Source organism: Mesoplodon mirus (genome assembly GCF_964341445.2).
Source record: "Mesoplodon mirus genome assembly, chromosome: 3".
Lineage (NCBI taxonomy): Eukaryota > Metazoa > Chordata > Mammalia > Artiodactyla > Ziphiidae > Mesoplodon > Mesoplodon mirus.
The window spans coordinates 153,106,780-153,121,521 of record NC_138978.1 but is presented as its reverse complement, the minus strand read 5'-3'; the positions used below and the strand labels follow the sequence as shown (position 1 = coordinate 153,121,521).

The 14,742-nt window shown below is 46.4% G+C and overlaps 1 protein-coding gene across 2 annotated transcripts in view; it reads left to right on the top strand.

Annotated features, from left to right (window-relative positions):
• Window positions 1-3,431: 3,431 nt before the first annotated feature.
• Window positions 3,432-14,742, top strand: part of ADORA1 (adenosine A1 receptor) — a 35,187-nt gene continuing 23,876 nt past the window's right edge. Inside the window, exons 1-2 of one of the 2 annotated variants that reach the window (XM_082616046.1) lie at window positions 3,432-3,710; window positions 4,565-4,962. In XM_082616046.1, coding sequence (XP_082472172.1) covers window positions 4,622-4,962 — 341 coding nt within the window. In that variant the 5' untranslated portion in view covers window positions 3,432-3,710; window positions 4,565-4,621. Of the gene's footprint in view, window positions 3,711-4,128; window positions 4,963-14,742 lie in introns of those variants that run through there. The other variant, XR_014293566.1, reaches the window with a different exon arrangement.

Below are 14,742 nucleotides of genomic sequence, written 5' to 3'. Positions count from 1 at the left end.
GTTTTTTGATAATTCAATTAAACTTTACAATAATATAACATAACAGCAAAGAGCTACATGTGAAGTGAGTCTTAGGCAGTGAATACAGACCTCAATTAACAAATTTAGAATTTAAAATCCACTGAAACATAATCTTTTTCTCTCTAAAATTACCTTCATTTCTACCAAATACAGCCAAGTTGACTAATTTGTTTGCAAAATAAGTCTGCTTTCAATAAACTTGGTCTAATGACTCATATAATTGGTCATACAGGCTTTTTTAACACTTGGCTTTGCTGTAACTTGTCAGAAAGTTCTTGCTATGAGTCTTCTTGAAGAGGAAGCATTTTTGCAGGCATAAGTGTAAAACAATAACTGTCTATGAATGACAAAGACTTAAGAAGGCACAGTTAAAGACCTGATACAATGTCATTGACAAAGAAACTTGGTTACTGCTGTGACATACAACATTTTAAGATAATAACTAGAAATATGACTGATAACATTTTACCAGGATACACCATAGTTTTAGAAATTCCATATAATTTCTAGAATATCTAGATTAAAAACATTTACCCATACAATATAACCTAAGAAGATTTATTACCCACTTGACAATGCTTCCCATGTAATTAACATACTAAATGAACCTAATTAGTTTAATATCTTTCTTTGGGATGTTTTAGGGCCCCTTAAAGCATCCCAAAGTTAGCTAGAGGTCAAAGAAACTTGATTAGAATTTGATTTGGGAAGTTTGTCAAAAAATAACAGAAAGTTTTTAAAACACTTGGTCAAATAGGATCATAGGTCATTGTGAAATAATACTTATTCACTTAACCAAAGTGACAATAAAAGATTTCAAAGACAAATACAGAACAAATCACTGAAAATATAAAGAAACTTAAAATCTGTTATCAAAAGCAAATCGACATTTTAAGAAAACTTTGTCCTCTTTACAGAGAGAAAAACCAAATTCAAGTTTTGCACCAATTTACTTTTAAAATTTATTTACTCGATTAAAGTTATTCTAAATTTAGCCAATCCTGACCATGCACAAAACTCTTCTCACGGTTCCTTTCCCACAAACCTTCCATCACTTTCTGTACCCATATTAGTTTGTCCCTTATTTTCTCCATCCAGCAACAACCAGCTCTAGGACAAAATTACTTTTCCCTTAGTGAAATGCAATTCCATTCCTCATACCTTCCTTTACTGAAAATACACATCCTACTTTCTTGCTGCATACTGAAATGTTTCCTTTATTATTTCAAGTAGCTTTAATGACATATTTAAATTAGAATCCTCAACTCTTTTTTTTTTTTTTTTGCAGTACGCGGGCCTCTCACTGTTGTGGCCTCTCCCGTTGTGGAGCACAGGCTCCGGATGCGCAGGCTCAGTGGCCATGGCTCACGGGCCCAGCTGCTCCGCGGCACGTGGGATCTTCCCGGACCAGTGCATGAACCCGTGTTCCCTGCATCGGCAGGTGGACTCTCAACCACTGCACCACCAGGGAAGCCCAGAATCCTCAACTCTTAAACACCTTAATTTCTAGTGAGAACGAAAAAGTAAGCAATTGGGAACTGTCTCCTACATCAGCATTCTGTAGATTGGAAAACATAAATACCAATAATAACTTCTAAAAAAATGTGCTTTTTTATAGAAAATGTCTCAGTGTGGCACCAAATACATTTATTAATAATCCTCAATACCTTTAGTTTCTCTGTAAAAGGAAGCCAATGTTCAGTAATTAATGTTTCAGTATCCTATTTTATTTGGGAATGACTTAGCTATTCAATAAACTTCTATCATTTAACTTAACTTAGCACAACTCTAAACTTTTAAGTTACCGAATATCTGGAGAGATTATTTTTAAGTAGACATTCTTAAAATATAATCACTTCTAAAGAGTTCACCCAAAAGCTCTTATCTCACTTACATTTAATGTACTTATAAAAATTTCATCATACCAAGTTATTTTTCTTGCTGACAAGTTTGCAACAGATGTAATAAGATCTTATTTGACTTCTATGAAATCTAGGTATTGATACAATAAAAGTATTACACTTAATGTTGATGACTCTAAAGACATATCTATATTAATTAAATCTACAAACTTTAACTTTAATACCAGGTATTATTTTAATACTGAATATTTCCCAGTTCACATGAACACAAAATTCATTCTGGCAAGTTTCTTTTCTGAGAAATATATATAAGCACTTAATTTCCTTTAAGCCAATTAAGTAGAGCTAATACCATCCAAAGGTAAAGACATATATGCCAACATAGACACATAGACAGATACAACCAGAGATCTCATAGTTTCATTTTAACACTTAGTCACGATTCAAGTATTACAATCTAAAACTCATTAGAGTGCCTCGTTCCTGATCTCTGCCCTGAGCTCCTGTGCTGAAGATCAGTGACTGCAGTGGCTAGTGACCTAACCCTTGTAGAGGCAGATGACAAGTGGCAGTTTTAGTTGGCACCCTCCTCTCAGCAGAACTCCTCTCTTGACATCCTGAAACCCAACAAGAATGCAGTGACCTCAGTGACTGGGGTGTGGCCAGGTGGCATTGGGGTCTCCCAGCCTGACTCTCTTCGCCCCCATAGAGCTCTTTCCCAATATCCATGAACAAGGATTTCTCAAGTCGGGATCTTTGTAAGGCACCTGGTCTGAGTGAGCATCTGCCATGGGGTGGTCCTTAGGCAATACCAGTGGCCCACCTAAACTGAAACTGTGGCAGGAGACAGCCAAGAGTGGGATCAGAATGGAGCACAGTGGTGGAGAGCCCTGTACTGGGAGTCAGGAGCATGGTTTCTTACTCTGGTTCTGTTAGGATTTGCTGTGGGAACTTATGAAAGTCCCTTCCTTCCCTGGGTCTGCTTTTTCATCAATAACATGTGGAAAATGGACTGGATACCTATGGCTTAGGTTCTGTGCTATGAAGAGGGAGAAGGAGGAAAGAAAAGGGGCACAAGAGGAGGTGACACTGATGTAGACCTTGTGAAGCTAGGTCACTTCGCTGAGCCTCAGTGCCCTCTTCTGTAAAAAGGAAATTACTAGATAGAGGAGAAAGGAACATAACTACTCAGGATAGAGCCTGCAAAGCAATGCGTGCTGGAATATGCAGGGGCTGATTTCATGGGAAAGCGGGGTTTCAGGATTGAGGGGTCCGGGAGTGTGCCAGGACTTCCAACTGACTGTTGGGGGAAATGGAGAAGGGGGGCATCCTGGAGTCTTGCAGGTGAGATGCCTTGCTGCGGCCGGTGGAGGGATCGCTGACACTCCACATGTGAGAAGAGAGGGAGAGTGAACACAGGGAGGCTGCACCGCTGTCCACTCTTGAGACGGGATTCACACATCAAACCCCACGACAAGTTCACAGTTCCCAGCTTTTCTCACCCAGAATCACTGCCTTTGTTTAGAGGAGGGGATGGGGGAGGAGACAGAGGGCCAGGAGGGAGGGGCCCCGCGGTGCCGCCGCCGCCCCCACCCCCTCCGGTTGTGCGGAGCCCGACTGCCACTCAGCTCCGGCGCCGTGGGCGACGGAGGCGCCGGGTGCCCGAGTCGAGTCCCAGACAGCTGCCATCCCTCTGGACCTGACAGGCTGGCCCTGGATTCTTCAGGCATCCCTGGAGCAAGAGGCTGCCCAAGGCGCGGAGCTGGGAGGGCGCTTGGACAGAACCGTTCAGGTGGCTAGGAGCTCTGCCAGCTTTGGTCACCTTGGGTAAGTCTGTACCTCAGTTCGCCTCCGGGTCATCTCCAGTGGGGATGCAGGAAAGGGTTGAAAGAGGCGACTAGAATGCCCCCTTGGGGCAGGGTGTGTGCGAGGGTCCCTGGCAGAGCCAGACCGGGACCGGGGACTGCTAGGAAGCAGGAGCCAGCAGTGCCTCTGGTGGGTGGGCGCAGGGCATGTGTGCGCTGCAAGCTGGGGAAAGGGGACGCCGCACCCTGGCTTGGTGCTGGGCTCAGTCCTCCAGACCCACGCCTGCCAGTCCCAGGTGCGAAACAGGGGCGCTACCTCTTTAAAAGCGTCCGGGCTGAGCCTCTGCCGTACCATGTGATTGCCTGAAAGGCCCGGCTAGGAGCTCTGCGGCGGGAGCCTGGAGGATCGTGAGCTGCTGCGCGCGGTGCTGAGAGCCCAGCCCTGCCTGGCACGGCCTCAAGCCCTGAGCGGCACCAGGTGCCCGGAACTTTGGGCACAGGCTCTGGGACTCCCTGGCCACCAGCAGACAGGATGGGGAGCTCCCTGCCTCCTGTTCTGTGGGCACGGGTAGGCAGAGCCAGGCACGGGGCACCCCTGTGGGGTGAGTGTGTGCTGGGAACTGCCTCACACCTGATAAAATAGCCAGTGGAGGAGTGAGTGCTGCTATTTTCTGTTGTCGAATGGATCCTCTGGGATTGATAAGGGGAGGGGACAAAGATTCGGCAGAGAAAGTGTCGGGGTACCCCCCAGCTTGGGCAGGCACTAGATGTGCCAAGTGGGGCACATCTCCAAAGGGCAGCTGGACTTCCAGAGCTGCCTGGGTTCCCCTCCCCCTCCCAGGCAGGCCTTCCCACCCCAGGCTTCCGTGACCACAGGTGCTTGCCTCCTGCCCCTTGGTGCCTGTCTGCTGATGTGCCCAGCCTGTGCCCACCATGCCGCCCTCCATCTCGGCCTTCCAGACCGCATATATTGGCATCGAGGTGCTCATCGCCCTGGTCTCCGTGCCTGGGAACGTGCTGGTGATCTGGGCAGTGAAGGTGAACCCGGCACTGCGGGATGCCACCTTCTGCTTCATCGTGTCACTGGCAGTGGCTGATGTGGCAGTGGGCGCTCTGGTCATCCCACTTGCCATCCTCATCAACATTGGGCCACAGACCTACTTCCACACCTGCCTCATGGTCGCCTGCCCTGTCCTCATCCTCACTCAGAGCTCCATCTTGGCCCTGCTGGCAATTGCTGTCGACCGCTACCTCCGTGTCAAGATCCCGCTCAGGTGAGTCCAGAGCAGCTGAAGGTACCTGCTGTGCCCCATGCTGGGTGGCTTGAGGGCCATCTAGAGAGGATAAAAGGTAGAGCATAAGACCCCAAGTAAGCTGGATATTCTCTGGGCCATTGTGCCCCAGCCCTCCCTCTGCCTTCCTCTCCTCTGCCCAGCAGTATCAGGCTGAACTGAAGTTGAAGCAGGAGGGGGCTGGGTGGCTGGAGGAATGTGAACCTGGCAGTGCTCAGGACCCCAGAGCTGAAGCTCTGCTGTTCTCCTGACCCGGCCAGGGAACCTGAGGCTGCCTGTTCAGCCTGGCCTGGGGGGTGGCGGGGGGTGGGGGGTGGGCGGCTGCGGGGTGGACAGTGAGCCCTGGTTGGGAATGAGCTGATCTCCACCAGTTTGAGGGAAGTGGAAAGGGCAGAGCAGATTGCTAGGGTGGGCTTAGGGTGGCACACCACGGACAGGAGTGCTGCTTCTCTAACCAGACCTGGGAAAGCTTCCTGAGGATGCTCTTTCTTGTTCTGCAGATACCCTGTGCTAGCCAGCTCCATGCCCCAGGGCTGTCCTGTGGAGCCCAGACAATCTGATTACCTCTGCCCAACTCCCACTTACGGGATCTCTGTTGCAGGCAGGAGGAGGCAGGCTCTTAATAGTCCTGTTGTGTTGCAAAACCATGTTGTCTTTCCGGTCACAGCAGAGGTGCTTATGCTGTGTCCAGGCAGCACCAGGGTGGGTGACCTAATAGTGGCAGTCCTGTCATGCAGGTGTCCGGTCCACATTGGGGCTCTTTCCCTGGGCCTGCCAGGCCATAATCTTGTCACCAGGCAGTGCCTGGGCCACCAAGTGCCAGCAAATGCCTGGGCACACAGCCAGTGCTGGCCTCACTGGGACATTCTTGTGAGGCGTGCTTGCCCCCTCTTTAAATCTTCTCACCAGTAGATTCCCTTTCTACTGCGGAGTTCTAGACGTCTTCGGCACCTGTTGTCCCTGGAGTAGCTTCCATACCTGGGACGTGGAGCCTCTGGCCTCACCTGACAACTTGCCCAGGCAGGCCTAGCCACCCATGTTTCTCCTGTTTGCATTACATTTGTACACATTTAATTTTTCAAACGTTTTTCCTCTTTTCATCGTGATCCTATAAGGGAGGTGAAGTAGGAGCTGGTAAAGGGGAAACATCCAGAGAACCTCCTGAAGCTGACTGGAAGCAGAGCCTTGATTCCACTGCTCGCCTTCCTTCCTGATTCCCCCAGTGTCCCAGCCCCCTGATGGCAGTGCTTCTGCCCTGTTTACCTCCTTCACAACCTCCAAGTTTCCCAGGGAAGTTGAGGTGAAGACTGCTGCTCAGGAGAGAAGGGAAGACAGGGAAGGCAGCCCAGAAACCCTGTAAGCTCAGCCACTGAGGGGCCTTCATGCTGCCATTAGCCCCAGGTTGTGGCTGAGCTATACCAATGAACCTGATTTCAACCCGTTAGCGTGGGCTGGGCCTCTGAGCCTGGTGATTATAACAAGGTGTTGCCACATTAGGAAAGTCATGCAGATACGTGAATATAGGAAGGCTGCTTAAGAAATCTGGTCTACTGAGTGGGTGCCAAGGCAAACCAAAGGCCTGGCCGTGATGTAACAGAGGTTACGGGCCCACAGACTGTGCCCTCCTTGTCCTGTGGGGATGGGGATGGCTGTGCTGGCAGAATTGCAGGCTCATTCTTCCAGAAGACAGCTTCTGTTGCTCCTTGCTCCAGCCTTGAAGAGCTGGGGGTCTTTAGGAGCTATCGTTGGAGGGCCAAGGCAGAGGTATGCATAGAGGCTAAGAATACAGGCCTGGGTTCAAATCCTTGCTATGAATTCCTAGCTGTATGACCTTGAGAAAGTCACTTATTAACCTCCTTCAGTTTTAACTTCCACGTCAATAAAAGGAGACATTAATAATAGTACCTTCTTCCTAGGATGATTGAAAGAATATAATAAACTCCTACATATAAAGTACGTGGTACTGTATAATGCACCTGGCGTTATATGCAAGCCATAAGTGGTAGGTTTATTTTGTAGTTTTATTATCATTGTTAACATATGGCTCAAAGTGGGCCTGAATAGGCAAGCCCTGCGCCCCCACCCCCCCACACTGATGCTTTTACATAACAACACACGTGCCCTTATACACATGCACGCACACATGGGCACACAAGACACACCACGTTTCCAGGGAGGTGTCAAAGTACTGTTAAGTTATATTTATACATGTTTTTCTCCCTTGCTAGATTGTCATGCCTCAAGTGCAGCGACCTGGACAGTGACCGCATTTTGTTCGTTTGTACAAATTCTCCAGAATGCCTAGCATAGTGTCTGGCGCATAGCAGACACTCAGTAAATGTTGATTGAATTGGATGAGTTTTCAGAGCTCACATGGTTGAGCCTCAGGCAGGCCTTCCAGGGGTCTAACCTCTAACCATCGTGCTGTGGCCTGTATCTTCCCAGCATTCTACCTCAGGGCCCTGACCACAGCTGCCCTTATCAGCTCAGGTGGTTCCTTCAGAGCCACACTCCAGTAGTGCCTGAGAGAGGAGTCTTTCTCCTGAGTTAGAGAAAGGCTGCTGGGCCTGGCTTCCAAAGCTGGGATCCTGGAGGCTGGGCTGAGGGGACGGGTCACTCCAGGTCCCCCCGCAGGAGGAACAGCTTGCAATGCTGCCCTCTGGGCAGCGGGAGTCAGCAGGCTGCTGGGTCTGGAAGAACACCTTTCTGCTGGAGGTCCCCAGGTGCCTGGCTCCCTGCCCTGACAAGCCAGTCAGAGGTAGATGTGGCCTGGGAACCAGGGAGCAATACTGCCCAAGCATTGGTGAGGCATGTATGGGGCATTCAATGACAGGAGTCAGCTGGGCCCCTCACCAAGCAAGGCGTGGTTTGGTCAGTCAACCACAAATTTTATTTCCTTCCACTTGGCAGAAAGCCAAGAGAAAAAAAAGGTTCACATGGTGTAGTGTGATCCAGTTACAAAAAAAAAAAAAAGGCTTAAATTGTTGATGCATCAATAACCTGTGGTTATTTACATATATTTTACAGGTTATTTGCCTGGTACCTCCACATGCTTGGTAATGGACACCCCATTCCCCTCAGCTCCTACTTCTAGGGAATCCCTGGGTTTTCTTGGGGGCACTCTGTGCCAACTTGATACCTACTCCAGGGGGCTTGTTATGGGGAGGAGTGCCACTCCCTGACCACCACAGCCCTCTCTGCAGGAAGGAGACCTAAGCAAGGTCTGTCTGTGACCAGATGGGTTGGTGTGGGGTGAAGGGGTGATGGGTATTTGGGAGTCAGAAATACATGAGTTCGAACCTTGCTGTCACAAACCAGCTGTGCAACCTTCTTGGATAAGTTATTCAATCCCTGAGCCTCCTCTCTGCCACCACACCCCCTGCCACCGTCTGTTAAATGAAGGGACTGGATTCTGGATTCGAGGTCTCTGAGGTTCCTTTCAGCTCTAACTTTCTATAGTTCTTCATGACCATGACTCCTGCCAATACTGTGTTGAAATCATGGGAAGATTGTGTTGTGTTTTTTAGCTCCTAGTACTTATGAGCTAGGCACAGTGCTATATTTTTTAGATGCTTTATCTCATTTAATGCTCATAGTTTCTTGCTGGTAGAGGTTACTGTTATCCCCACTCTAGACACGTCTATAGATACACTGAGGTCTAAAGCTCAGGAAGGTTCAGTAATTTTCCCAAACATCTTATCAGGAGCCAAGACAGGATTTGAATCCAGGTCTGTCTACCAGAGATGCCTTTAACCAGTGAGCCCATATGTGTTTTCAATCAGCCTCGAGAAGCTATAGGATTTATGGAGCAGTTTCCTCACGGCTGTCAGCGGGGGTGATTTTTTCCCCTCCGATTTTTGCCATGGCCGCTGCACTCTGCTCCAGCCCATGCTTGGTGCCTCTCCCTCCCTCCTCACCTTCACTCCAGTGGGCAGTTGAGCCCCTGGCAGCCCTGCCTCTGTCCACAGCTGGAGGCCTGCTCAACTGGGCTGCTGACCAGGGAAGTACAGCAAAGTGTCGGGGAGGCCAGACTGCTGGACCAGAGCTCTGGGAAAGAAATCTGGTAGATTTTAAGGTATGTTTGCTTTTAGGCATCAATTTAGCCCTCTCGCCCCACCCCCCAGCTAGCCTGGGCTTTTCTGGACAACTAAAGTGCCTCCTGTGCTTGCACCGCAGCAGGCAACCACCTGTGGTCTCAGGGTCCCAGAACAGTTGCTCTCTAGTGGTGCCATCTGCTTTCAGCAGAGGTAGGCCATCTCTAGCTCCTGTACGGATGGATTAGTCATTGGCCTAGAGTGGCTGAGACAGAAGAGGAGTGATAGCAAGCCCCCTCACATTTGGAGAAGAGGAAACAGAGGCCCAGAGTTCCAGCATGTTCAAGGTCACTCAGCCACAGGCTCTTTTCTCCTCCTACTTCTGACTCTTGCTCCCCAGCCTTTGACGTAAAAGGCTTACCTGCAAGGAATAGAACAGAGAAATTTCAGCCTCCACAGTTTAAGTCAGCAAATTAGTGGTGGGCTTAGAGGGGGAAAGTGATGGAAGGATGTCAGCTTTGTGATTAAAAAGGTAATTTCTTTGTTTGAACTAGGGATAGCCTTCAGGTAGATTATGCTAAAGAGCACTCTGGGCAATCCAGATTAGTATCAGTGGTGAAAGCTTCTCCCAGCTGACATTGGAATGGCATCTAGGAAGCCTCCGAGTGCTTTAGGAGTGCTGCTTGGAAGCAAGGAAATGGCCAGGATACTTTCTGAAGAACCCCTCTACCCAGAGGTCATGGGGCAGAGCCTTGGAGGCTGTGTTGTGTTTGATATTTGATATTTATTTCCAAGCATAAAAGCAATCCATGTTTATTGTTAAAAATTTGAGAAATATAGAAAAGAATAAAGATGACAAAATAACCAGTAGTTCTGCCACCTGCAGATCACTACTGTTAAATTTCTGGTGTTCCAGAAAATTTTCCCACATAGGTAGATAGATAGATAGTTGAGTGCATCTCAGATAGATAGTTGATAGATAGATAGATAGTTGAGTGCATCTATGGTTTTTATATCCTATTTTATACACTTAATGTTACCTTATAAGCATTTCCCCCATGTCAATAAAGAATAATTTCTAAGGGTTTTTATAATGGTATAATATTGGATTGTCTTTTTATTCATCTTTTAGGTCTTAGCTAAAACAGCCCCTTCTTAGGGAGGCCTTCTCTGACCCCCTCCCCAACTAGACCAGTTTCATTTCCTCTGTTAGTTACTCCAGGTGGATCTATTTTTCCTTCCCCATCTCTTCTGGCCCAGGTAGTTTTTCTGGGCTTGGTAAGCACCAAAAGGGCCAGGACCACATCTGCTCACATACCTATGAAACCCCCATGCCTGGCACAGAGTAGCCATGCTATAAACGTTTTTTTGAATAAATGATTATCATATTTTATATGACTTTTATATTTTATATGACTCATTTTTATAATTTTGACTAGATTGTTACTGATTTTTAATTTTTACAAATAACACTACAGTGATACCCACAATTCACATTGTTTGTAGGATCAGAGCCAAGCCTAGAACTTTGGGTTTTGCCTCCTAATAGATGGCACAGCTTCTGTCTGTAAGGATTTTCTTATAAGGTTAAATATTTCCCAACTCCCTTTCCTCCAACTCTCCCTGCTCCTCCTGCCCAGTTTCACCAAAACTGCAACCCCCCAGAGGTGCACCTGGCATTTCTCTGCTCATTTGCCCTTCTGGGCTAGGTAGGGCAGGACTGTCTGGGCCCCAAGTCTAGTCCACATTGCCTAGTCTCTATTCCCTGAGGCCTGGGCATCCTGTTTCTTTGCATCTTAGTGAGGAGAGCAGTCCCTAGAGTAGAGGGCTTGGAGTATGGTACTTCCTGGTTGGTCTCATTTGGCAGGATGGTCTCAGAACAGAGAGGAAGGAGGATACCTGGCTATATACCTGTAGAACAAAGAAAAGGCTGGCAGTTGATGGTGGGCTGGGATACAAAGGGGAGGCGTGTAGGTGGGCCTTGGCATTCATGTCCCCTTGGAAATACTGGCTTGGGGGTGGGCAGGGAGACAGGGGCAGCTGGCAAAGGGCTTCCCTGACCCAAAAGATAAAGGTGATCAGGCATCTTATCCTGCAATCCTCCTCACCCTGGAAGTTTTTTCCTTAGCAGGATTGCAGAGAGCTGTTCAGTTAGGGAGCTGGTGATATCCATTTATCTATTTCATAAACATATTTTGAGTACTGACCATTTACTGGGTACTTTGTGGGGCCTGGGGATACAGAGATGGGCAGGCTGGTCTGGCCTCTATCTCTGTCTGGGGGTGCTTAGACACTGTTGAGATTGTGGATTCCCACAGACCAAGGTGGCCGAGTAGAAACTCCCAACCTGCTTTGGTGGGAGTGGGGGTGGCTGGAGAGCTGGAAATCAGCCCCTGACATCTTGCAGTGCTTGGGCTGGGCATCTGGACCCAACTCCACACCCACTCTCTGCAGCCCTGGTCATGGTGGAGAGGGCCTTTGGGACTGTCTTCCTGCCACCTGCTTTCAGAACTTCTCTGTTCTTTGGAAGAGGAAGGCAACTGGTCACCCTGATTTGTCTCCATACAGGGCCCTAATATAGAGAAATCTGTTCATTCATTCATTCAGCAATACTTATTGAGTGCCTCCTATGTGCCAGGCATTGTTATGGATACTTGGGATACATTCATTAACTAAACAAAGATCTTCATGGAGGCTGCATGCTAATGGGTTGGTGGACAGACGCTAAATAATAAACATAACACCTAATATGTAGAGTGTTAGAAGGTAAAAAAAAAAAAAAAGCAGGGCAAATGGGATCAGGAATGCTAAGATGGGGGTGGGGAGAAAGGATTGCAATTTCAAATGGGGTGGTGAATGTGGCTTCCTTGAGAAGGTGCCATTTGAGCACAATCTTGGGGGTGAGGAACTCTGCCATGCAGATACTGGGAGAACATTCCACACAGAGGAAATAATTAGAGCAAAGTTCCTAGGGAAGGAACGTACCCAAGTGGTAGCAAGGAGGTCTGTGTGGCTGGGATAAAGGGGGAGAGTGGTTGGAGATAAGCCTGGAAAGATAATAAGCTGCTGGCTTGGAGGCTACTGGAAGGACATTGGCTTTTACTCTGAGGGAGATGGGGAGCCATCGCAGGTTTAGAGCAAGGAATTGACATGATATGACTTAGGTTTTAAAGGCTCACTCTGACTGCTGTGTTGAGAATATGCTGTAGGGGCAAGCAGGGGACTAGTTAGGAGCTACAGCGGTAATTCAGGCAAGAGAAGAGGGAAGTGGCTTGAATCAGAATGATAGGAAGCAGAGGAGGTGGTAAGAAGTGACTAATTCTGGATGTGCATTTTCAAATTTTAACTTTTTATATCCTTTTTATTGAGGTAAAATATTCATACAGTACATAAGTCTAAGTGTATAGCTCAATAAATTTTTGGCATATGGGTGTATCTATGTAACCACCACCCAGATCAATATTTGGAATATTTTCAGCACCAAAAAAGGTGCTTTCCAAAGGTACTTTCCAAAAGGTAACCACTATTTTGACCTTTATCCCTATAGATTTATTTTGCCTGTTCTTGAACTTTTATAAAGGGAAATTGAGTAGTATATACTCTTTTCTGTCTGGCTTCTGAAGCTTAAAATTATGTCTGAGATTCATCCATACTATTGAGCAAAATAGTAGGTTTTGCTTGTTTGTTTTTGTTTTGTTTTGTTTTTTCTCATTGCTGTTAGAATTCCATTGAATGAATATGCCACGATTTTTAAATTCTGGATGTATTTGGAAGAAAAAAATTTTTTTCTTATGGATTGGATGTGGGGTGTGAGAGAAAGAAGAGTCAAGTATGACCAAACTTTTAGTTCTAAGCAACTGGAAATATAGAGTGCACATTATCTGAGGTGGGAAAGGCTGCAGGTGATACAAGTTTTGGGATCAATAAAAGGAGTTCAGATTTAGATACGTTGAGTTTGGTGTATCTATTAAATACCTCAGTGGAATGTTGAGCAGGCAGTTGGATGGATATACAAGGATGGAGTTCAGGAGAAAGGTCTGGGCTGGGGATGTAAATGTGACAGCCATTGGCATGTAGATGGTGTTTAAATACATGAGGCTGGATGAGATTCCCAAGAGAGAAAGTAGAAATAAAGAAGAGGATGAAGATGATATGATACTATACATAGAAAATCCTAAAGACACCACCAGAAAACTATTAGAGCTCATCAATGAATTTGGTAAAGTTGCAAGATACAAAAGTAATACAGAAATCCGTTGCATTGCTATACACTAACAGTGAAGTATCAGAAAGAGAAATTAAGGAAACAATCCCATTTACCATCGCATCCAAAAGAATACAATACCTGGGGATAAACCTACCTAAAAGGCAAAAGATCTGTACTCTGAAAACTGTAAGACACTGATGAAAGAATTTGAAGATGACACACACAGATGGAAGGATATACCATGTTCTTGGATTGGAAGAATCAATATTGTTTAAATGACCATACTACCCAAGGCAATCTACAGATTCAGTGCAACCCCTGTCAAAATAATGATGGCACTTTTCACAGAACTAGGTCAAATATTTTTTTTTTTTTTTTTTTTTTTTTTGCTGTACGCGGACCTCTCACTGTTGTGGCCTCTCCCGTTGCGGAGCACAGGCTCTGGACGCGCAGGCTCAGCGGCCATGGCTCATGGGCCCAGCCACTCCGTGGCATGTGGGATCTTCCCGGACCGGGGCAAGAACCCATGTCCCCTGCATCGGCAGGCGGACTCTCAACCACTGCACCACCAGGGAAGCCCCCAAATAATTTTAAAATTTGTATGGAAACACAAAAGACCCAGAATAGCCAAAACAATCTTGAGAAAGAAGAACAGAGCTGGAGGGATCACACTCCTTGACTTCAGTCTGTACTACAAAGCTACAGTAATCAAAAGAGTATGGTACTGGCACAAAAACAGTCACATAGATCGATGGAACAGGATAGAGAGCCCAGAAATAAACCCATGCACTTATGGTCAATTAATCTACGACAAAGTAGGCAAGAATATACAATGGAGAAAAGACAGTCTCTTCAATAAGTGGTGCTGGGAAAACTGGACAGCTACACGTAAAAGAATGAAATTACAACATTCTCTAACACCATATACAAAAATAAAGTCAAAATGGATTAAAAATGTAAATGTAAGACTGGATATTATAAAACTCCTAGAGGAAAAACATAGGCAGAACACTCTGACATAAATCGCAGCAATATTTTTTTGGATCCATCTCCTAGAGTAATGGAAATGAAAACAAAAATAAACCAGTGGGACCTAATTAAACTTAAAATCTTTTGCATGGCAAAGGAAACCATCAACAAAACAAAAAGACAACCTACTGAATGGGAGAAAATATTTGCAAATGATATGACCAATAAGGGATTAAGAGCCAACATATGTAAACAGCTCACACAAGTCAACATAAAAAAAAAAACCCTGATTAGAAAGTGGGCAGAAGAACTGAATAGACATTTTTCCAAAGAGGAAATGCAGATGGCCAAAAGACACATAAAAAGAATCAACAGGGAAAATACAAATCAAAACCACAATGAGATATCAACTCACCCTGTCAGAATGGCTGTCAACAGAAAGAACACACATAACAAATGTTAGAAAGGATGTGAAGAAAAGGGAACCCTCCTGCACTGTTGGTGGGAAGGTAAGTTGGTGTAGCCACTGTGGAAAACGGTGTGGAGGTTTCT